The sequence below is a fragment of the Mchenga conophoros genome, linkage group LG10 (assembly GCF_057382185.1).
Source record: "Mchenga conophoros isolate Kocher_MC1m ecotype Shallow Benthic linkage group LG10, M_conophoros_male_GT1.1, whole genome shotgun sequence".
NCBI lineage: Eukaryota > Metazoa > Chordata > Actinopteri > Cichliformes > Cichlidae > Mchenga > Mchenga conophoros.
Window position 1 is genome coordinate 25,687,207 of NC_140535.1, and position 23,315 is coordinate 25,710,521.

Consider the following 23,315-nt stretch of genomic DNA (forward strand, 5'->3'; position numbering starts at 1 on the left):
CATGCTGTAATTCTGGCAGTGGATGATGGCTTAGCAACTTGTCAATGACGAATCAAGTCATCTAGTTGAATTGCAAAGTGGTCACACAGGCTGATTAGTTACATGTGCATCTGTGAAGGTACGTGCTGGAAAGAAAAGGCATACTTTGTATTATATTGTTAATGTGTTTGCTTTCTTTAATCCAGTTACATGACTGTCTTGGGTGACTTCTTTCTAGCTAGGTACACCATGAATCCGTTAGGGTTAGACTGGTAGTACGTTCTCATGGCACACTTTGTGTCTCCCTATTGACTCTGGTATGACATGGGTGAATGACAGCTGTGGCATGGAGAACACTGGCTCTGCCATAGCTGTGGGATGAGTGACGGCTTAAACTGTGCTTATTACAAGGTTGAAAGCATGTCAGATTTACATTTTCTCTTATGCACTGAGCTCTTCCAGTTTTCTGCAAATGAGAATTTTGCTTTGCAACAAACTCAAGTACAACTCCAAAACATCAGCTTCAAAGATATGCTTAGGATCCACAATGTCAATGTTCAAGTTGCATTACTGCAAATGTTCTTTGCAACCTTTACAGTAATGCTGTAATGTCTCCTATGTTTGTAATTCAAAACATTAGAGCAGGACTGCATCTTGTATGTGTATGTGATTTTGATTTTATAATCCACAAAGTTATGTTTTTGCTCTGCGTATTAGTTTCTGCGCCAGATTGTTTCAGAAGGTATTTTGTTACCACATTATGATGTTGTTATTAATGTACAGGTTTCTTGGATATGGCCCATAAACCATCGTGTGTGTGTGTGTGTGTGTGTGTGTGTGTGTGTGTGTGTGTGTGTGTGTGTGTGTGTGTTAATTCACTCCCATGTGATCCCACTTTTCTCTGTCCATTATTCCTCCCATTTAGCTGGCCACTTCCCCAGTTGGAGCCCAGTCAGATCAGGCTGATAGTGTACCAGGACTGCGAGAGGCGTGGCAGAAATGTCCTGTTTGACTCCGCCGCCAAAAAAAGGGCTACGGAGGAAACCCCCATTACTGTAAGTCGTATGTCGTTTTTGTTGTTGTTGTTGTTGTTTTCGTTTCCCCCTTCGTCTTTATGTGCTTGTGAGCTGCTGACATTTGGGACATTTCCTAATTGCTGATTTTAAAACAAAAAATAAAAAAAACAAAGAGGTTCCCACGGGAACAAATGATGCACTAAAATAGCTACAGACGCTGTTGCAAAGTCTAAAATCTTTGTAAAAATTGATGTATTTACAACTACTAACTTTTTTTTAAGACCTTAAACTTTGACCTCGAAAGCTCAAAGAAAGTTATTGTAGATGAAGAAAGATAAAAGCAGTGAGACATAGGCAGGCGCAAAACAGAAACCAGTCACGCTGCCGTGACATACAGAAAGTCATGTGCCTGATTCACAAAGTCCAGAGGACACTAGCTGCACCTTAACCTGTACTACACCTCACTTCCCTACAGAAAGTTAAAAGACAGGGAGTGCACCTGGTTGGGCTGTTTGTGAGTTTGTCTTTTTGTTTAAGATAAGGAATTTCTTTTTCACAAAAAACCTGCTGAATGAATACTTATAAGTACTCTTATAGTCAGCATTCTAGGGCAAGAATGCCACAAAGGCCATTATTACCTGAAAACTCTTCAAACAGGAAGTGTCTTTGTTTGTGTCACTAAGCCTAGATTTAGACTTAATTGCCAGCACACCCATCTAGTGAGACTTGAAGATGGAAACTAACTAACTTATGCCATATAACTACCAGCTTTGGGTATATTTTTGAGTTGGTCACAGTCACTGCTTTTACCCTTTTTATTTCTTTGTAACATAACTAATATTTTTATACTGCTGCTGTTTGTTCCTTTCTGGCCCTGACCGGTTTGTTCTGGTGCTGTTATCTCCACTAATAATAATAATAATCGCGTCAGCTGACAGCCCATGTGTAAGCAGCATTCTTTCATCCTCACATGACAGCCATGTCACTCAGTTTTCTGTTGTTGTTTTTTTTTTTCCTCCTCCCTTTCCTTTGTATTTATCTTATTTTGTTTCAAGCATTTTAATTTATTTACCTAAATGTGTCATCTCTGCCTTCTCTAGCTGCCTCCTTTTAATCTATATCACTGTGATGGCCTCATTAGCGTCCTCTGCTTTTTCTAAAATAATCTGGTTGTTTTTGTCCTCTACATTATCCGTGTAACAGTTTTATATATATTTATAAGTCACTCTCTATCTTTACAACTGTTAGCTGCAGTCAGATGATATATATATACGTGCACTTACTGGCATTTAAAGATTGTTTTAATATCAAATCTCACTGGATCATCTATTGCTGTTATCACGTTCACCTGTTCTCACTTGCTCTTGCATATGAGAAAATGACTTTTCTCTACCATTGCTTCACACATCTGTCTTAACCTGCCTAATCTTTCTCTGTACCTCAGCTGTCTTTCTTTTGGTCCTTGTTGTCCTCCATAATATACCCTGCCTCCCTTCCTCCTGTCTTTCATGTCTTTTGACTTCTCATTATACACTTCCCTGTTCTTTCTCCTCTCATTTTACTATCTCTTCTGTTGCCTCCATATTTTAGGACTGTGTTTTGCTTCCCCTTAGGTTTGTTTCTTTGTCTGCTAACCAGGTTTCCTCTGCTTTGCCATACCTTCTCTTGCATGACTCATCCACTTATCTCATTATCATATCTATAAGTTTGACATATTGCAGGCACACGTTCACTTCCTGCTTTGCTATATGGCCACCTGACATTGAAATTAGGATGGTATATTTGCTTAACTTCCTGAACTCATTCACCTCAACTTATTGAAGCGTTACATTTAAATTGGACCTGGGCCACGTACTGTATACAGTAACAAAAGCAAGAGTTATGTTGTGTGTATGTTTACATGTCTTGCAGAGTGACATTTGTTTGCAGTGAGTACATAGATACTGCACCGACCCTGCTTACTGCATTATGTGTTTGTTGCTTGGGTTTGAGTCAATATTTTTGGTGCATTCTGCAGCATTAGGCCTTTGCCAGTTACTCTTTTCTCACATGACAGGTTTTTGGCAATTCGGATGAATTTATTTTTGAGAAGAGATTACAGCTGCAAAGCACAGAAAAACAGAATGACTAATAGAGAAACAAGGGACCAAGCAAGAGAAGCTGGACAAGGGGAGATATATGTGATGGGGTCAGCAAGAGTCAGGAATGAAGAGAAAGAGGGGAGATAGTGGGGAAGAGGAAACTGCAAGAAAATGGAGAGGAAAAAATGGAAGACGGCACTTGTTCTGATATAGAAATAGACTTTCAAAGGAGAGGAAAAAAGCTGCAGAAATTGGAGAGGGATGAAGTTAGAGCAGTTGAGGGAGTGGAGAGTGGAAGGGGGAGGGAGGGAATGATTGCAGTGCTGCTCAGTCACGAGTTTTCGAAAGAGTCATATGACTGGCAGTCACATGCTTGCGGAGTCTGTGTACATACCTCACACTGCACTGCAGCAGACACACACACACACACACACACACACACACACATCCGTGTGCCTGTTTGGCACATGCATGTTCGCAGTGGCTTCATAACCGTGGTTGTGCTGCAAAATGACCTTTATAAGTGAAAGAAAACATAAGCTGTATGCAGCAGGATTACGTAATGAAGCACAAACCGTCCTTCTACTTCTTTGCCTGTTTTCCTTCTCTCCTTCTCTCATGCTGTTTTTCTCTCACAGCATCTCATATTCCCTCTGTGTTCTTCTCTTTTTCACTGTCAGCAACAGTGGTTTCAAGTGAGCCATTACCAGAGCCTAGTCACTAAAAAGAAACCTCACACACACCCTCTCCCTCCCCTTCCACCCTCCCTAATGCATTCCTCTTGAATAGTCTGCCAAGTTAAGAAGGCACATGACACAGGCTGATTGAGATCACATTGCTTTTAGCTAGCTGTTTATACAAGTACCTCTAGATTGGGTTTCTGTGGCTTTTGACCTATAGTTTAACTGTATTTATGTTTCTCAACTAAAAGCTTTACTTCTTATGATGATTTTTGATTGTAAGAAGTCAAGGGTCCAATTTGAAACTCTGTATAAAATGGATGAAGAACACTCTTGGATATGTACTCTCTTTATGCTTACGTTAATAGTGGTCTGTATAATTGATAAACACCCCACAATACAATCTTAATGACCTCGTCTCTATTTCCACATGTGCAATTTGTTGCTACATGAATGTCATTAAGAGCCAAATATGTTCAACCCTCCTGTCTTGTGATTTCAGCTCAGGGTTGTAGGTCATTTGCAGTAGATGCTTCATATTTATGCTGCTTTTGTTTTTTTGTTTGGTCTCTAATTACCGTATTTCCCGGACTACAAAGCGCACCTGAATATTAGCCGCACAAGCTAAAATCAGGGGAAAATCCTGTTTTGTACATACATTAGCCGCACCTGACCAAAAGCCGCAGGTGTTTCAATATTGACTTATCATATGTAAGAGAATATGCACAAAGCGAATTGTCAGGAAAGAGATGGCTGTTTGGAGACACACCCCTTTTATTAATATTTTGAAAATCAAGTTATGGGTACATATTTGCACATGTGCTGTGCTTCATAAATGAGTAACAAATGTAGTACATAACAGTAACCTACAGCACACCAGAAAAATAGATTCAGACTACCTTTTAGGCTCAGGTGCAGTGACACGGCTTTAACAAGAAGAAAAGTCAGTCATTCACCACCATCTTCCTGCGCACTAAAACCACCAAAGTCCTCTTCTCCAGTGTCGGAAACGAACAGGCTCAGGATGGCTTCGTCATCCACTCTCAGCTTCTTTCCTTCGTTGTCACTTTCAAAACCAAAGATAATCCTCATTGTCATTGTCAGTGTCAGAGTCGAACACCCTCTGAAGGGCCGTGGCGGTGTCCTCCTCTTCATCATGCAGCAGTCCAGCCCTTCGAAATCCGTTGGTGATCGTGGATGTTTGCACACTTTTCCACGCTGTCAGAATCCACCGGTAGAGTTGAGCACAACTTGCTTTTCGCAAGTTTATCGCCGCTCGTCATCCACGACTCCCGCTGAACGCATAACGCTACTTTGAAGTTTGTTTTTCGCGCTACTTGTACGGCACTATGTTGCCTGGCGGATGGACATGTGACCAACATACCACTCTTGAACCCCGATCCTTCCGCCAGGCAACGTAGTGCCGTACAACAGCGGAACAAACAAAACAAATCGTCTTACGATATCACAAAAATCATGGACAATCTATAGAAAAGCCGCACCTGACTAAAAGCCGCAGGGTTCAAAGCTTGTGCAAAAAGTAGCGGCTTATAGCCCGACAATTACGGTAGTCACAAGGATGAAAAGTTGCAAAACAAAAATCAACAACTAATTGTAGAGGTAAATAAGTCTGCATTCTTGGCAGTTGGGTCTATAATATTCTATATTTTGATTTTTTTTTTTATCTTGCAGAGCGCCGAGTCCCAGGTGAAGATGTTTGGAAAATGCTGCCAGCTTCGTCCTACAGGAGGCAGCAGCAGTTCCCTGGACAGCTCCTCTTCCTGCACCTCGGAAACCAAGGAATCCAAGGAGCAAGGCCTCCGCTTCCAGGTAACGCAGGACTGAGATTGTTTAAATGAAGTACTCTTCTACAAAGACATATCCATAAACACACAAATGTAAACTGTGCTTGTATACTTTATGGTCCTTGGGGAGCACTCTTCAATTTAGTTTGAAGTTTGTTGCATGTTTCAGTCACAAGTTTTGATTTGCTGGTATCATTTGAGATCAAACTGCTGAAGTAAATTGTGTGCAATCTCCCCCGTTTATATTAAGTGCTAAATGAATAACTGCTATGATGCCTTAAGAATTTGCACAATGTGATTGTGTCGGTGTCTAATGCCTAGAGGTTACAATATCAAAATATTTCTTTCCTTTCCAGGGTTCAAGGTGTTCATCAGATGTGGTTATGCTGGGTGAAATGATGTTTGGCTCTGTGGCCATGAGCTACAAAGGCTCTACACTTAAAATCCACCAGATAAGGTAAAAAGAAAAGGAATGCATGAATGACTTTCTCCTCACTGCTGTTTCCTGAGTTTAAAAAAAAGCAAACATTAAATATTCTAGTTCTGAACAAAGGGACTTTTAGAAACTTGTTGAAACTATGGGATATCTGATCCTTACGTTTTCTGAGACCAAACAGTTTTAAGGTCAAGTGAAGGTGATAATAGGATCCAGGAAGAAAATAAGTTGTGAATTGATTAGGTAGAAGAAGAAACACACAACCATAAACATGAACAAAGCACATATACTAATGATCTTTGTTCCTGCACCATCATCATATCAGATCACCACCTCAGCTGATGCTGAGTAAAGTCTTCACTGCCAGGACCGGAGGCAGCGTGTACGGCAGCCTGAACACGTAAGCATTTGCAAGCTTATCAACACACGCTGTGACTCCTATGCAGAACTCTGTCATAAACCAAGATATGCCAGTATTCTCCAATCCACAATACAAGTGTTGTTGGCAACAATCCTTATAAATGTTCTGCTGGCTTTCTCTGTTCGTCCCACACAGGTTACAGGACAGCCTGGAGTTCATTGGACAGGACAACAACACCCTAAAGCCTGATCAAAACACTGGGCCCAACAGTCTGCTAGGGAACATAGGTAACCATGGCAATCTAGTGCCGTGCCAAACCTTTTATTTTTGTGCCATGTGTGATCATTTCTCTTCCTCTGTACAAATTATGAGTAGATTACCAAGTCACTTTTTCTTTAATGTAATCATAGAGAGAAATTGCTCTATATCTTTATGTAATGTGTTTGTTTTTGTTCATTTTTTGGACTTGTTAAATATATACAAATGCATATTTAATTTTACCTTCATGGCATTTTGTTTGAAAGGCTCAACTCTGTAAAGTGTTGAATTTTGTTGCTTATTTATTTTATCGGAAGTTGAAGTTTTTCACCTTTAAGCTCCACCATTGCGGCCTCCCAGGGCGCTCTTTGCCAACAGCTTTTCTTTACAGCTACGTCTACCCTAAACTGGCGCAAGATTTCTCAGTTGGTAAACAGAATCGGCCATTCTATGAAACACTTAAGGCATTCTAGTATTTGTGCTCTCGTGCTTCACTGATCCTTATGATGACCGACTGTGCTACAGGTGGTGAAATTTGAGTGTTGGTTTTTGATGGTCAGTACATTGTCTGTGCAGCCAACTGATTTAGGCTTAGGCTGTGAAATGCTTCTGCTACAAAGATGAGCATAAAAGCCTGATTTTTAAAAAGCTCAAATGAAGAACTGTTGGCGAAGTTTCTAATTTGTGCAGATTCTCTGTCATCCTCACAGAAAAGACATCTAGTTACATACATCAAAGCTGAAAATCTAACCAATTACGAAACCTGCTTTAAAAAAAAAAACCGTATATGGTGCATTTTCTGTGAGCGATGCCACCTCTCTTGTCTGCCTGGTTGTTTATTTCATTTCAAACTAAAAATTTCCTGTAACTAATGAGACTTTCAAACAATAGGAGGCAGTGATATTTCCTCCTCCATTCACTAATCATGGTTCGTGTTTTTTGTCCTTTTTTTTTTTTTTCTTCCCTTCCTCCCTTTCTTCTTTTCCATGTTTTTGTTTGTGCTGCGCAGGATTTTCTCAGCTCTGCAGCCCTCGACGGGCCTTCTCTGAACAGGGCCCGCTACGCCTCATCAAGAGCGCTTCTTTCTTTTCAGGTTGGCGCTCAAAACTGACCATGATTGCTGTGTGTCAGTTGCATGCGTATCTGTAGACTGAAGTTTAAGTAACGGTGGTTGCATTGGATGCCTCTCAGCAACTGCATGCCTGGGTAGTGATTCTTGCATTAGCAGTGATAGTATTCGAGACATAGCTTGCAATGGCACTAAGCATCTGCAAATAACTTGGGTCAGATAGGACGTGCAAAAAATTTAAAGGCAAGTGGCACTGAGTAAATGAAAAGGCAGTTCTTTAAACGAGGATTGAGGTGTCTTGGAGCCATACTCAAAGACACCTCATGCCCTTAAGCTTCATCTCTGCTTCTTCACATAAACCACAAGGAAACTAGGAAACGGTGGAGGGAATGTGTATTCCTTCAGGCATTTGCAGCCTCACAAACAAGAACTTGACTCATTAGCCATAAAGCTGTCTCAAATCATGTATATACTTTATCTGACCCATGTCTGCAGGTGGATAACACACAGGAATGCATGAGGGTTCGCTGGTGTCGGTGGCTGTAGTATTAGTTATTTTTACAGTTTCATGTCCTCCTGTTTCTGTTATGTACTCACATACTTTTACTAACATGTTGTCTTTGACAGTGCCTGTCATACTTGGGCAATGCTTTTAGGCTTGATGTGCAGTGGGCTGTTTTTAAGTTCTTTTTTCCCCCTTTCAAAATCTTTTCTCATTTACGCCAATGAAATTGTAGCAACAGTCTCACTTCCTGGCTGTTGTGCAAAGTAAAATAGCCATAATGAAGAATTTTCTACCATCTGTGTCTATCACACACGCTTAATATGCAACTTGAAGCTGTTCCTCACAGAATAGGTCTTGTTTGGGGGCTTTGTTAATCTTTGATATGCTGCTGATTAAGTTTGGGACCAATCAGATACTTCCTTGATTGTATTGAAAGTTGTATAACCATCTAAATCAAATCTCCAAACATTACTGTATTTTACATTGCAATCAATACCTTTGCCACACTTCAGTAGTGGTTATCACTACCTCCATGTTTCCCATTTTCTTTCCGTCAGTATGTTGACATTAAGTGCAGACACACTCTGTGATATCTGTGTTACGGGGTTGTTGTAGAGGGAAGTCGGCGCTGCAGCAGATGATGTTGATAGTGACACCGAGTGAGCTGTTGAGTAACAGTCTATTACAACAGTAGTGCTTTTCACCTTATTTGTCTTCCTTGTGACACTTCCTGTTTTTGGAGTTGGAAAACAAAGGTTGCTAACTAATGACATGAGAATCAATCGGGAGCGCCCACTCCCCAGCAGAGAGTAGTTCAGCACCTGCTGGAGGTTAAAGCCTTTTTTATGGAGTTCTGAGTACTGCTCCGTTGGCTATTTTAAGATATTTCAACCCCATCTCTGCTGTATTGGCTCATTGCACTCATTATTTTGATTCTAATCAAGAAAAACAACTCTTCTGCTTTGTGGTTGCTAGTCCAAGAGTTAATGTTACACATCTAAAAGCATTAGCATCTTGTGTATTATAATGCAACATTGTAAATCTCTAACATAGTGACGATAACAGCATCTTCAACATGTTTGGTGCTCCAGTTCGTTAATAACATTTTTCTTGTTCACACAGGTCATTATTTTATTTTTTATTTTTTTGTTTATTATCCTCCCTTATTTCCATTTTCTGCCCTACTTTCTCTTCACCCACTCTCACCCTTAACTTTTCCCTTTCTCTCTCTTTCCTGTTTTTCCTCCAGGCCACAGTCACCCTATGGACATGCCTGGCCGAGGGCTGTACGACGAGAGGGACAGTGGCATCGCCAGGTCTGGTACGTTAATGAGACTAGGCACCAAAGCCTGGATTGACCTACACTCACACCACTTTCAGTCCCACAGCTGAGTTTTGAATTACGCCTACATTTAATCTGATCAAGACTAAAGAGGTCAAGGAACAGAGAACATTGAGAGTATGTCAGGAAGATACTGGGTCATTACACTCTACATAAAACCACACAGAAAGGAATAAAAGCATGGTGGAAGATGGTGTTGAGGTGAATACATAGCTTCTGAAGTCTGGAAAAGTTTGTCCTGTGGAAACTGACCCCTGTCTCCCAGGCTCTCCTTTAGCCCCACCCCTTCAAACATCACCACGTCCTATTGGAATGACTGGTACGAGGAGAATTGTACATTCAGCACGAGACCCATGTTTAAGCAGAGAGTTAAATATATCGTCGCTCGATACTAGCTTTTCTAATTTAAGAACTCTGCGTCTTTTTTTGACTTTCTCCACCTCTGTACTGTGGTTAGGCTGGAGAGGGTTTTTTGCTGCTGCAACACTCTTATCAGTTTTCTCCTTACAAGATGTACACATTCATTCAGTTATCTCTCTTTATCTCTTAAAACAAACACACAATATCACACACCAACTAAATGGTTCATGTGACCAGTGATCAGTGCGTCCTGTCAGGGCTGTAAATAACCCTGTGATCAAGGCCTGTAGAGAGAGAGTGTGTGTGTGTCAGTGTCATTATCATGCCAAGCTTGGTGTAAAGCCAGTTTGTCAAACAACTGCAGCATGTGACTATGAGCAAGCTTGCTGACATTAGCGCTCATATCAAAGGTATTCAGTAATTACAGTCTGCGTTTGTGGAAACCAAGAAAAAAGATTGAATGTTTGAGGATTCATTTGTTTGTTTTCGGTGTACCAGTTTTCTTTTCTTTTTTTTTCTCTCCTTCTCTCTTAGATTGAGAGCACTGTTTTCAAGTCTGTCTGGCTGTGTTTTTGTGTATGATGTCTCATTGAAACTGAGTACTCTACACACTTGTTGTCTGACTAATTTGTGCCTTTTTTACTCTTCTGTCTCAACCATTCCCTCTGTCTGTTCCCTACTCCTTTCCTTATCTTTCATTGTAGCTTCCTTGAGCAGCCTGTTGATCACTCCCTTCCCATCCCCGAGCTCGTCCTTGACCAGCAGCTGTGCGTCCAGTTACCAGCGCCGATGGCTCCGCAGTCAAACAACCAGCCTAGAAAACGGCGTCTTCCCCCGATGGTGAGATGCATGCAGACATACATCTGTTTAAAAAAACAAAACAAAAACAAAACAAATATTAATTAAAATAAATATTCCAGTCAATAAAAACTGTGTAAATGAGGAAAGACACAACAGAAAATAAAGCAGGGCAGTTTTGCAGTAGAAAAACAAACATAAACCATTTGCCAGACATGCAAGCAAGTACACAAAAACATTAGGGTATCAGCTGATGACTTCTCCATATTTAAAAAATTGAGACTTCATTTGATTTCACTTCAACATTTGTAAAGTTATAAAACACTTAAAGGAAATGAAAATGTCCATCACAGAGTTTAAGGCTCAAAATTATGTTTCTGACCAACTTGGATATAATTACATTCATTACCACAGAAAATTCTAGCGATTATAAAAACATACAAACAAAAGAAACAAACTTAAAAGCTAGAAGGAAAAAAAGATGATCAGAAATGGTTTCTGAATTAATTATTTACTAGTAAATTATTTGTTTTGTTGATTTGCCAGCTGATTGATATGGTTTCACTCTAATCCAGATACACAAGTCAGCTTTCCCAGAAGTCACACTCAGAGTCTCTCCTCCCAATCACAAGCGCCCAGTGGTCTTTCACCCCTATTCAGGGCCCCTGTCTGGCTTTTGTAAAGTTTATCCTACTAGGACTTCCTCCGAATCCAGCAGGCAGCTGGGAAAAACGCGCACACACTGCTGCTGTTAGTAACAACACTGTGACTAGACGGGATGCAGTATTGGTCTGCTGCAATCAAAGTAGCTGTCAGCCTCTGGTTGTGCTCTGGTTCACCCGGACCACCAAGTCTCTTTGTGTTTTCCAAGTTTTTTTCCTCCTTTTTGGTGGCAGTATATAGAATTACCTATACTGTACTAATGATGCATAAGAGTATATAGTTAAAACACTTTGCTCCAGCACTACCTTTGTACAGACACAGGGTTGTAAATAATCAGTAAAACTTGGGGCACCTGTAGGGATTGTTAACATTAACTTTTCAGTTAATCTGAACTGAATAATCTCTAACCTCCTAAACACTCTGATTTTAGTTGCTGCAGATAATTTACTCACTCTGAAGTCAATAAATATTACAAAATATAAGTAAATATAAAGAAATGTTGATGGGTTGGGGTTTGTTTTTGTTTTTTTTTGGGGGGGGGGTTGCCAGTAATGAATGAATGTTTTATGCAAGGTGAGATGTAACAAATTTAGCTGGATTTGGATTCACAAGGCGAAGTGTTATATACACATTTCCTCCTCTAGCCTTGCTGTAAAGTTGACTCCATGCGAATCCTATCCTCCTTAGGTCGGTGGAGGAGAGCTTCAACATGTCGGATGAAAGCGGCGGTCCAAGTCTGGGTGTGATTCGGAAGAAGAAGATAGCCATAGGTGTCATCTTCACGCTGTCCCCCAATGCTGAGGAAAACAGCCGCTTCCAAGATTTCTTCTTCTCTCACTTTCCACTCTTTGAAAGCCACATGAACAAACTAAAGAGTGCAATTGAGCAGGTAAGTTAAAGGGATGGAATTTCATTTGAGGCCAACTTTTTATTGCAGTTTTAAGTTCCTATCCACCTCCCTGAATGATGATGTAGAGATAAGTTTTCCTGCAAAATCTAATGCATTAACAATGACATGAATGGAACAAAACATACAAACCAGCACTGTTTGCTGCTGTAATGAGCAGAGCTGCTGTCAGATTGACCGGTCAATAGTCATGCCTTTTTATATCTGCGGTTCTGTTTACTGGTGTCTGTTGTTGGCACTGTAAGAGCTCTGGTAGATTTCCAGTGTTAGCCAGTCTTCTCCTTTACAAGTTCTTTAGTTTGACAGCTTTGTTGCCAAATATCTAAAAGTGCATGCGTGTTGTGTCGCTCTCAAGGCCATGAAGATGAGTCGGCGGTCAGCTGATGCCAGCCAGAGGGCTCTGGCTTACAGCCGAATGGTGGAGGGACTCAACGAATTCAGGTTGGACAACATATTCTATTTACTCACTTAAATATATAAGTGATCTTACAGAGTGTAGTTTCTCTTACTTTTTTAATTACAAGCTTTTGTTTTGAACACTTCTTAAAACAAAGCTGGGTTTTTTTTAGGAAGTGTTTATCCATGCAATAAGGGATGTTACATAACAGGGCAGAACTTAAGCATAAACCCTAGTAATAACTTTGAGTGACAAAAACAATGTATACAAGTGCTCATAGCTTTCTTAAAACAAAATGGTTGCATTGACACTGTAGGCTCTTTCTGTTAACCAAAGTCAGCTGTTTAATCAGTTTCAGTCATTTAATATACATTAATATACAATGTATTTGGGAAACTGATGATTTTTTTTCAACTTCTACTAGAGCTGGGCGATAGAACGATAACGATATGTATCGCGATATAACTTTTACTCGATAGAGAAATTAAGCTATCGCGATAGACCTCGCCGCTCTTGTCCTCTAAAAAAAAAAAAAAAAAAAAAAAAAAGGTCAGCCGATCCAAATTCAGTAGCGCAGAGCTGAACCAATCACAGCCGCAGCGTCACGTCGCGTGACTTGCTACGTACAGCACAAGTGCCAAGCCGCACGTGTGTTTGTTTGGGAAGCAGCCAGCGCGTAATGGAGCCAGCGCATAATGGAGGAAATGAGTGTGCCGACTAGAAAAATCAACCGAGCGTGACTGAAGAGAAAACCGATGATGGTTCCAATGCCGGAGAGATTGTCGAACGGAAGAGCCATAGAAGTTCCGTAGTTTGAAGGAATTTCGGCTATTTCAAGTCTGACAAAAAACAGAGTAGCGTGCACTGTAAATTGTGCCGAAAGCAAGTCTGGAAATACAATAAACTGGTGCATGCGTCACACTGTGCGCCACGTTATTGTTTCGGTGAAATGAATTTCTACAATACTGTTACTGTTAATTCTACTCTCTGCAGTGTTTAAATGCTTACATATACACACAGTTACTGTCCGTCCACACATACGACTCGGTTCTGCTTCTATGCCGCAGCTTTGTTAACTTTTTCCCACCGAGGCTTCTAGACTTCTGATTGGCCAACATTTCTGCACGGTTAGGAATCTAGCGCCACCTGCTGCTTTGGCATGTTCATAGCAGCGTTTTCCTTCATTTCTGCCTTTACGTGTGAACGGGATTATTTTTTTAAAACGAAAAGGGAAAATCTCCGTTTTCAAAAATACCCGTGTACGTGTGGACGTAGCCTGAGTCTCTGACTGGAAGCGCTAATTCATCATTCGGCTTTTGTCAGACTAAAGTAACTGTTAAAACTGTTTGAAAAGCTAAGCTATACAACAAGGAGAGATTGAGAATTTCCTTTTAGTTCTCAGTTTATTTGATATTGACAAAAGTTAGTCAGTTTTGTCTGTTCTTCTGTAAAACAAACTAAGATTTATTTTTAGAATTAATATTTTGTTTCTAAGTGGAATTGACAATTTAGTCTGTTTCATTTGTTCTATTTTGAAACTTAAACGCTTTAGCGGCTGCCTTTTGTGTAGTTTGCAATATTTGCCTTTATTTATCTGAAAAAGTCTCATGTTCCTTAAGTACATCTACCCTGTTGAACTTATTATGGGAAATAAATATTTAAAAACAAGCTGCTGATTATTTCACATTTTACTTGTGAGCAACGGCACATTTAAATCTTACAAATATAGTTATTTGGCTTATATCGTGATAGATATCGTTATCGCCTGAAATGAAAAAAACATATCGTGATATGAAAAAATCTCATATCGCCCAGCTCTAACTTCTACAAAATAAAACTGGATGCAAAAGGATGCTCTGAATCTTGCATCCATCTACACATCATGGGACTTGGCCCATCTTATTTAAACATATTTAAATCATTTTATTTTGGAGGCTGCAAACTGCAGAGCCACTGACCCAGCTCCACTTCGAGGTTCAGCCCTACATGAATACTGACAGAGGAGATCTGGACTTGGTCAAACTTACTGGCATTGAGCACCACTTATTTTGTTTTCTGTTATTGAGGCCATGTAGGCATGATAGGCTGCAGGAAAGTAGCTGTGAAGGAATGGAAAAAGAGGGGTAATATATTCCTCTGTTTAGGAGACAAGGAACTGCTGCGTTGATGAAGGAAGGTACTCTATAAAAGAGGCAGTCATTGTTATATATTCTGCAGAGACTCAACATTTACAAGGAATCAGATGACACAGATTTATATCAAAATAGTTTATCAGACTTTTTTTTTTTTTTTTTTATCCAAAGCTGCTGTTGGCAAAGTCACGATGCTTTTGCAAAGTGGGTCACCAAGTACTGGTATCCATTTTTATGCTGGTGCCGACATTTGGTCAGCTTTAATTACCTGAGAAGTATTTTATATGTGTCTTTCATTCCAAGCTTGGTTTGTTAAGCTAGTGGGTTACTAGGGTCCTCTTTCAACATCAAGCAGGCAGAGAATGTGAGTGTGAGACCTGGGGTTTACCAGCTAGGGTGGCTTGCGTTGAAAATACATGTGACATTTAATATTTACTGGCTGCAACAGCGAGTGTCATAGTTTTACCTTGTGAGTCTTTGTTTATGCAATCTCCTTGGAAAAAAAAAAAGTTCTGGGAGCAACAAATGTAGCGGGAAATGGGTTAAAGGTCATTTGTAAACTGAAATCTGCATTTATTTGCATATAAATGCACATTTGCTGTTTTGGCCTTGACCAAATCAAAGTTGTTACTTTGTTACTGCAGCGCACACAGGAGGCCTTTGCTTTGGTGCTTTGACTAATTTTAGGCAGGCTTATTTGATCACGGTTTTAGAAGCTACATCTCAAATTATGCATCACTGCATACTTTGTTGAGAATTATTTCTTTAGACCTTTTAGAAACATCGGTTCCAAGAAGGATTCTGTCTTTATTTGTGATGACATGAGTTATGAAATCATAAATTTGTGATGATTGGCCTGTAGGATTGTTCGGTATGTCTGTCTGTGTGTGGGTGAGACATGCTTGCCATTATTGTGTGACTCGTAAAATGTTCGACTTATATAATGTGCGTGCGTGTGCCCACCTGCTTGTCTCTGCCACCACTTTCACTCTCCACATACACACTGGCACGCAGTTCCCTGTTTGACGTCCCACTCATTGCTGCAGTCACACGCCTGCTGACAGCCGGCCTCAGCAACCCAAGTCTCCTGAGTGTCAGCCCTATCTATCTCAGACAACTGGTCATGAGCACCAGAATAGTAAATAATATGCAAGTGCCAGGAGGAGGAATGCTGATCCCCTGGACTCACTAAATAGCTGCAAAACCACCTTCAGATATAGACTAAATATAACAGTAGTCACTTTTGCCATTAAGTGGTTTTGACTTAATGGAACATTGCAAGACGTAACTGGACGAAATGCCTTTCTGTGACGCTGACGTGGCTTCAGCATAGCTGGAGGGTGGGCACGCGCACACACCCTGCATGTTGGCAAAGATAAGGTTAGTAGAAGCATCTGGACATAAATGTCACAGCAGACTATATTGGGGTTATGCCAGAATTTGCGGGTTAAGTTCGAACAGGATTTCTGTGCAAAGCAAAACACCTAACACACCGGAGTCTTAATTCTCATTCGGGCACACATACAGTTGGGAAGGTTTTTTTTAGACACTGAAATTGAGTGTCAAACATAAAGCCGTATGTCCCTGAAACTTTCTAAACAAAAAATACATAAATAAGTAAGAAGTCCCTTGAAGCACTTGGGTAAAACTCCCCCAGAAACTGAAATTTAAAGTCGGTAGGTTGGTTCCATAGATGATATTGACAAAGTGAGCTGACATGACAGTAAAAGGGCAATCAGTGCTCTTAAAGTCTACCCTGCCTCCATTCTAGTTTAGCCTTAAGCATCTGAATAATGGTGGCAAAGAGTTTTCCCTGTTTGTATAAAGGTTACTCCCACAACCAAAAATCTTATTATTGGATTTATAACATGTTAGTCTCTATAAACAGCTTAACTAACAGTATTTATGATGCCTCTTAAAGTCAACTTATGAAACCAACTTAATGAGGGCAAATGCTTGGACTGTCACTCACCATAGTGAGGTAATTTATATCTGGGTCCTCAGCCCGACACAACAGTTTAATTCCACATCACAGCCGTGCACTTTTAATGTTCACCTAAACAGCTGATGCGTGGAGGCTGAAGCTAGATTTCCCCACTCATCTAGTGCCGGCTTGACCTCAGACCTCTTTCCAGTGGCAGGCTTTCAGTAATGTACACCAGACACCGGGAACAAGTGGGGCTTAGGAGAGGCCGCAGGAAAAAGTCAACCCGTTTATAATACAGGAGTGAATAAAGTATTATTAGTTCATTTGATGCCACAGTCAAATGATGGATGATCTTTGCTGCCCTGCAAACAAGAAGACATAATGAGATCTGGAGATGTGTGTCTGATTTATTCCAAGTTCATTCTGCTTCACCGATTGATCGTTGATCTTCTTGCTATTATCACACATTTTATCTGTCAGACTGTTACCTAACGCTGTGATGTTCTAGTTTAGCACGATTTGTTTCTGCGCTAGTACACTGATAAAGACTCGTTATGTTGGTTCAGTTAGTGACAAAACAAGCAGTTAAAATGAAATCTATAACACTAAAGGGTCATCTAAAGCAACACTTAGCTCTTTTTGTTTTGTTTATAACAACTAAATATTTGGCATCTTTCTATTTTAACATTAGGAACTCTTGAAACTTAGTTTTGTAGACATGGATTAAGCTGGGAGGTCTTCACTGAGTTTTTCTTTTAGTTGAGGATTAGTCAAAATCCACATGTAGGAAAGTGGCTGTTTGTCACTCTGAGCTTGGGTTTAGGGATGGATTTATTAAAAATCTTACTTAAAAATAGATCTGCGTGGCAGTGCTGTTAAATTCACCTAGAAACAGTGAGGCGCTAAGTTGTTTTCTTTGGAAAATTACACAATCCTAAAATAGCTTGATCACCAGAATACTTGACCTGAAGTGAATGTCACTTCCACTGTGTAACACCTGTGTTTTCTCACAGCCTGCGTCACTCCTGTCACCGGGTTCATGATAGGTCAGAGAGGTTGTGAGTTTACTGCAGAATTAACCGTGTTTACAGCTGTCCCGAAGCTTCCAGTAAGACTAAATCAAGAAATCAGGGCGGGGTTTTATTGCTTATCAGTAGAACCTACAACCCTTGTGACAGATCAGCCGAGCTGATGGCAGATGGTTAAATCCATTTCAGTTTCCTTGACTATGCTGCTGTTTTAGCTGAAGATTGCAATTGTATTATAGATTCAGGTAATTTGTTTGCAGCAGAACTAAAGTAAGCAGAAAACTTTCTACAGAGCACCTCATCACCTGATAGAAACTGACAGCACTTTTTGTTTTCTTATCTACTGAAAACTGCTCTTTTAATATGGGGGGAAATGGATTTGCTATTTCAAACCCTAAAGCAATGATCTGCAGTCCATATTTTAACCATGACTAAAAATTCCTGATTTTCCACATTCCTACGTCTGCAGAGATTCCCTTCTGCCTCTGTGTCAAAGCTTGGCCTCTGGCCGAGACATGCTCACCAATTCACCCCACGCTCCATGGAAACTCCTGTCCTTCTCAATGGACAAATGCCCCAGCCGAGCCACATACAGATGCATATACACCCACACACTGTACAGACCAAGAGACAAAGTTGGGTGTGTGTGAGGAGGAGAGAGAGGGTGCACGCAAGGTCGTCAGACTGTTACAAACACAGATACAGCAAGGGTCTCCTATGGCCTCAGTGTAGACAGCGAAGCTCTGTGAACTGAGATCTCTTTTGTTTACCCCAAGAGACAATAACGTCCCTGTTTTCTCTCTGTCTGTTTTCTCTCTTTCTCCTTGTTCCCTTTCATTTGGACTGTCCATGGCCTCCCCCTCTTTCATCGCTCCCTCCCTCGCTGTACCTCATCTCCAGGATGACCATCTGTGACCTCTACACCATGCCCCGAGTGGCCGAACCCGTCTGGTTGACTATGATGTCTGGAGCATCAGAGAAGAACCAGCTCTGCGGTCAATTCATGAGGGAGCTTTCTCTGCTGATGGAGCAGGCCTCCAAGAACCAGTTGAGTGTCTCCCTATTCTTCCACCTACTTCACTATTAGTCAAGGAATTTCTATAGATGGCACACAGATTTAGTGAGTCCATGATGTTGTGTCCTAGACTAAGACAAAGATGCGAGGTGCACAAAATATATATACATGTCGCATCTTTCTTTTCTTAGCAACAGAAATGGGGAACATGCAGATTTCCACACACACTTAACTATTCATTCTCTCTCCCTCATACTCCTTTGTTATGTTTAATTGCACACACAGACACTGACACCCTCTTTGCATCTATTTGTCCGTTTTAAAAAGTGCTGTGAATGAGAAGATCCCTGCCAGTCTCTAATTGCTTATTGTTGCTATTACAAAGCCATGTCAAACCACTGCTAATTGTGCACGTATGAATTGGTTGCAGCGCTTTTATTGAACATAGCACCCATATTCAGCAGAGTTAATTAAAGCATCATTCACTGCACTGAACTGAGGTGTTGCATAATGTTTAGTAAGGTGGTAAAAATGCCTTAAAATGTTTTATCAGATCTTAATTAGAGTAACACCACAGTGGAAGTGTTCACACAGTTGAAAATATTAAAACTGTGCTTGAGAGTTTTTGTTTTTTTAATTGTAACTTTTTCTGTATTTTTTTTTAATTAATTTGTCATTTTATCTTCTATAAGCTCCATATCAAAATCTACAACTTCACTGATTTTGTTGAAAACCAAACTATATTTTACTTTTTCGTATATTTTTTACATTCAGTCATTTATACAAATTAGACCAATGAGAGAACATAGATAAAGGCAGATTATCATTACTGTACTACATGAGCCATGGATTTTAAGACATTTGGGACTTTTCTCGTGTTCTCTAATTTCCAGCATGCTCACTGAACTTAAATAGACAGTTTTTTTCCCCCTAAGTAACCAGTTTCTGTATCAGCATCACCACTTAGCTGAAGTCAGTGTTTCCACCACTACTGCAACTACCTCTAAGTGCTGTTGACTCTTGAGTGAAGCGTCATGTTTCCCTGGGAACCAGTGCTTTTACTGTATCACATCACATCTTTTATGAGGCCATCTCATCAGTGCTCCCATGACTGATGGTTCTGATAATTCCAGCAGTCCCGGCACGCGATTGAACTCTGCTAACATGACAGAGTTGAGTCATGAGACAGGAAGGGAAGTAGACACTTGTGGTCAGAACTGAGAAGTGAATCATGCTCATGGAGTGTGTGTGTGTATGGGTGTTTCGCTTAATGTGTACAGCTGTGTATGTTTCAAACTAAGGATTTGTGTTTGTGGTGTCCAGTTCAACAAGAAAGAAATGACCAAGGTTTTCCAAGTAATGACAGCACATTTGACCTTACTGAAGTAGGTCAGGAGAGAGACTGAGAGAGAGAGAGAGAAAGGCAATTTCTGGACAGATGGTAATCATCGAGGGTGATCAGGGCGATATGGTCGTAAGCTGTGCCCATAGCATGGCAGCATGGTGGTTAGCGCTATTGCCTCACAACAAGAAGGTTAAATGTGTTGAGTTTAAATGTTCTCCTAGTGTCTGCGTGGGTTCTCTCTGGGTAGTCTGGCTTCTTCCCACAGTCCAAAAACACGCAGTAGGATTAGGTTAAGTAGGACATCTAAATTGCCCGTAGATGTGCATTTGAGTGTGAATGATTTTGTCTCTTTGTGTTACCCTGCCTCCCGCCCTATGGAAACTGCCCCCACAACCCTGAATTGGATAAGTGGAAGAAAATGGATGGATCGTGATCATGCACTGATTCCCTCTTGATTTATTCCCCCCCCCCCTTAGATTCCTTCCCGCATTATTGACAGCGATTCTGACCAATCATCTGGCTTGGGTGCCCACCGTCATGCCAAATGGGCAGCCTCCAATCAAGATCTTCCTTGAAAAGCACTCCTCCCAGAGCGTCGACATGCTGGCAAAGACGCATCCCTACAATCCTCTCTGGGCACAGCTAGGTGAGACGGTCAAAGACAAACACACAGGCAGAGAGACCGAGATGTGCCTTTGCTTGTTGTTAAAGCACCTGGGTGGAGTGAAAGTAAAACGTAACACCTGTGTTTGCTCTTTATTTTCACTGGAACATTGTTGCCATTGTTAATCATTACAACTTGAAGACAAGTTATGACTAGACTATGTTCGCTACCTGCAGCTTTAAATCTGAGTAAGCTAGATGTCTGTGCATCATCCTAAGAGGTGTAATGCAGACATTGTCTTTTAAGTCATCTCAGAAGCAGCGGTCATTCCAGTCCACATTGCATGTGTAATATAAATACTGTTTAAAATTGTAATAACTTGAAGTGAAAACTGGGTATACTGTTAAACTCTCCCTGATTCATGTGAAAAGCACTGCGTTGTTTTACAGAAGTTGAACTAATTGAAGTACTGAGATTTATTAGTAGTTGGCTATTATGTAAAATCCTATAATAAATTTTAAAGGGAAGTCTTAATGAGTCCTCATTTTTACTCATGTGACATGGAATGTAATTAGAAAGTAAGTTAACACTGACACCTAGTGTTAACAGCTGAGAGCTGCAAACAGTCATATGTAAAGAGAAGCGTGAAAGAGATAACCAAGTACAGTATTGTTGGTGTGTATGGGTGTTTAAGTAAACAATAAAGAAGAAAATGTGATATTTTTTACTCTCCAATAAAACTTGTATTCAAAATATACATTTCCTGTCTGAGATTAGGGAAACAACGTAAAATTATAAAGCCAAGAAAATATGGAATTAATTAACATATTTGTAAAAATGACTGTTCTTTTATCTTTTTGTAGGGGACCTGTATGGGGCTATTGGCTCCCCAGTTCGGCTGTCAAAGACTGTAGTAGTTGGCCGCAGACAGGAGCTTGTCCAGAGACTCCTTTATGTCCTTACCTACTTCATTCGCTGTTCTGAGCTGCTGGAGACGCACATGCTGGACAGTGCTGAGGACGAGGCCATTGTCATGCCCGGCTCCCTTATAACTACCTCCCTTAGAAAGGGCGAGGTGGAGGAGTCTGATTATGTCTTGGTTACCGTCCACAAACCCAGCGGAGACTACCTATCCCAAGGGGCCCACAGTCAGCAGACTGAGACAGAAGACAGCATCTACCCTTCAGACAACAGCCTGCAGAGCAGCACATTCACAGACAATGAAGTGGAGCACAGTGCTGGAGAGCCACCCAACGAGGAAGAGGAGGAGGATGAGGATGAGGAAGACAGCAGCGAGAGCCAGGGATCGAGGAGCAGTGTGCTTCAGGCAGGACACGGCCAGGGCACAATTCCCATTAACAGGATTGCAGAGGTGGCAGAAGCTAAGGATGTGTGCAAGGAGTCTAGCAGCCGACTGTTCACAGAGGCTCGAGTGGAGACGGTGCTGCACGTCGGCTTGGCTTCCACCAGGGAGCAGGTCTGTGTGCTGGATACAGAGACCAAGGGTGACCTGAAACCTATTGATCCATCCATCCCCACAACCCTTGGATCAGATCCATCCTTACCTGTTCCCACAGAAGTAAAAAACTGTGGGTTAGATGCTTTAATTAATGCAGCATCTGGAAACCAGACCACTAAAGTGCTCCCTGCTCGGCCGTTGGGGATGCATTTGGAGAAGAAGCCTCCAGATAAGAACCTGATTGCTGGAGTATCAGTGATACCGGGAAACTCTGTGATAGGGCCCATGGCTTTGACTCTGCCAGAAGACGAAGAGCCAACAACAAAAGTGACTTTTCTCATTGGAGACTCCTTGTCTCCTGAATCAGACACAGAGAGCCGCGGAAGGAAGGTGGAGGAGGACTACAAGAAACACATGCTGCAGCTGCAGCAGCCATCACAGCATCAACGAGGACAGCATTATCAGCAGCAACCGCAGCAGCTGCAGATGGGAGCCGAGCTAAAGACCAGCTGCACCAGAATGTCAGAGGACCAAACCAAACAGACCAAGGCAGTTTCCACCCTGCAGCGGGTACCGAGCAAGATCTCCCAGTGGGACCTGAACTGTAGGGATGATTTTGATGATTATTTCAACCCTGGGGAAACTAGGACTATAGATAATGTTGCCAAACAACATGAAGCCAGTAGGAACAAGGACTCGGTGGACTTTTCAGCGGCTTCTCGGTATCATGAACTAGGGGATCTTGGCTTTCACAGCAAGGCCAGGGTGCAGGGTTTGGGCCTTTGTTTAGGTCCAGGTAGTGGAGAGATGCAGTCATGCAGGAAGGGAGAGAGGTTGTTGGATATGGAGAGGAGGTGCAGGTGTGAATCTACAGACTCTTCTGACATCTGCGTCTGCAGGGGCTGTCCTGCTGAGCAGGACAAAGATCTTGTGTTATCAGTCCCCGTTCCCCAGGATGCAAGGAGTAACAGCAAAGAGGACCAAAAGCACAAATCAGCGCCCATCAACGACTGGGAAATACCACGCAATGAGAGCTCAGACAGTGCGCTGGGAGACAGTGAGAGTGAAGAGACTGAGGACTGGCAGGAGGAAGTTCTGGTGCCTTTTCCCGGGTGAGTAGAACTTGCTCAAAAACGTGTTTTTGTTTT

At 41.3% G+C, this 23,315-nt stretch overlaps 1 protein-coding gene across 4 annotated transcripts in view; it reads left to right on the plus strand.

Moving 5' to 3' along the window:
* Positions 1-23,315, plus strand: part of fnip1 (folliculin interacting protein 1) — a 40,821-nt gene that overhangs the window by 14,036 nt on the left and 3,470 nt on the right. For 3 of the 4 annotated variants that reach the window (XM_085289583.1, XM_085289584.1, XM_085289587.1), the window contains exons 2-14: positions 905-1,034; positions 5,449-5,586; positions 5,918-6,018; positions 6,323-6,397; positions 6,554-6,645; positions 7,626-7,709; positions 9,440-9,511; positions 10,597-10,732; positions 12,041-12,242; positions 12,616-12,701; positions 18,645-18,791; positions 20,581-20,750; positions 21,572-23,279. In XM_085289583.1, the coding sequence (XP_085145709.1) occupies positions 905-1,034; positions 5,449-5,586; positions 5,918-6,018; positions 6,323-6,397; positions 6,554-6,645; positions 7,626-7,709; positions 9,440-9,511; positions 10,597-10,732; positions 12,041-12,242; positions 12,616-12,701; positions 18,645-18,791; positions 20,581-20,750; positions 21,572-23,279 (3,141 nt within the window). The remainder of the gene's footprint in view (positions 1-904; positions 1,035-5,448; positions 5,587-5,917; positions 6,019-6,322; positions 6,398-6,553; positions 6,646-7,625; positions 7,710-9,439; positions 9,512-10,596; positions 10,733-12,040; positions 12,243-12,615; positions 12,702-18,644; positions 18,792-20,580; positions 20,751-21,571; positions 23,280-23,315) is intronic. The other variant, XM_085289585.1, reaches the window with a different exon arrangement.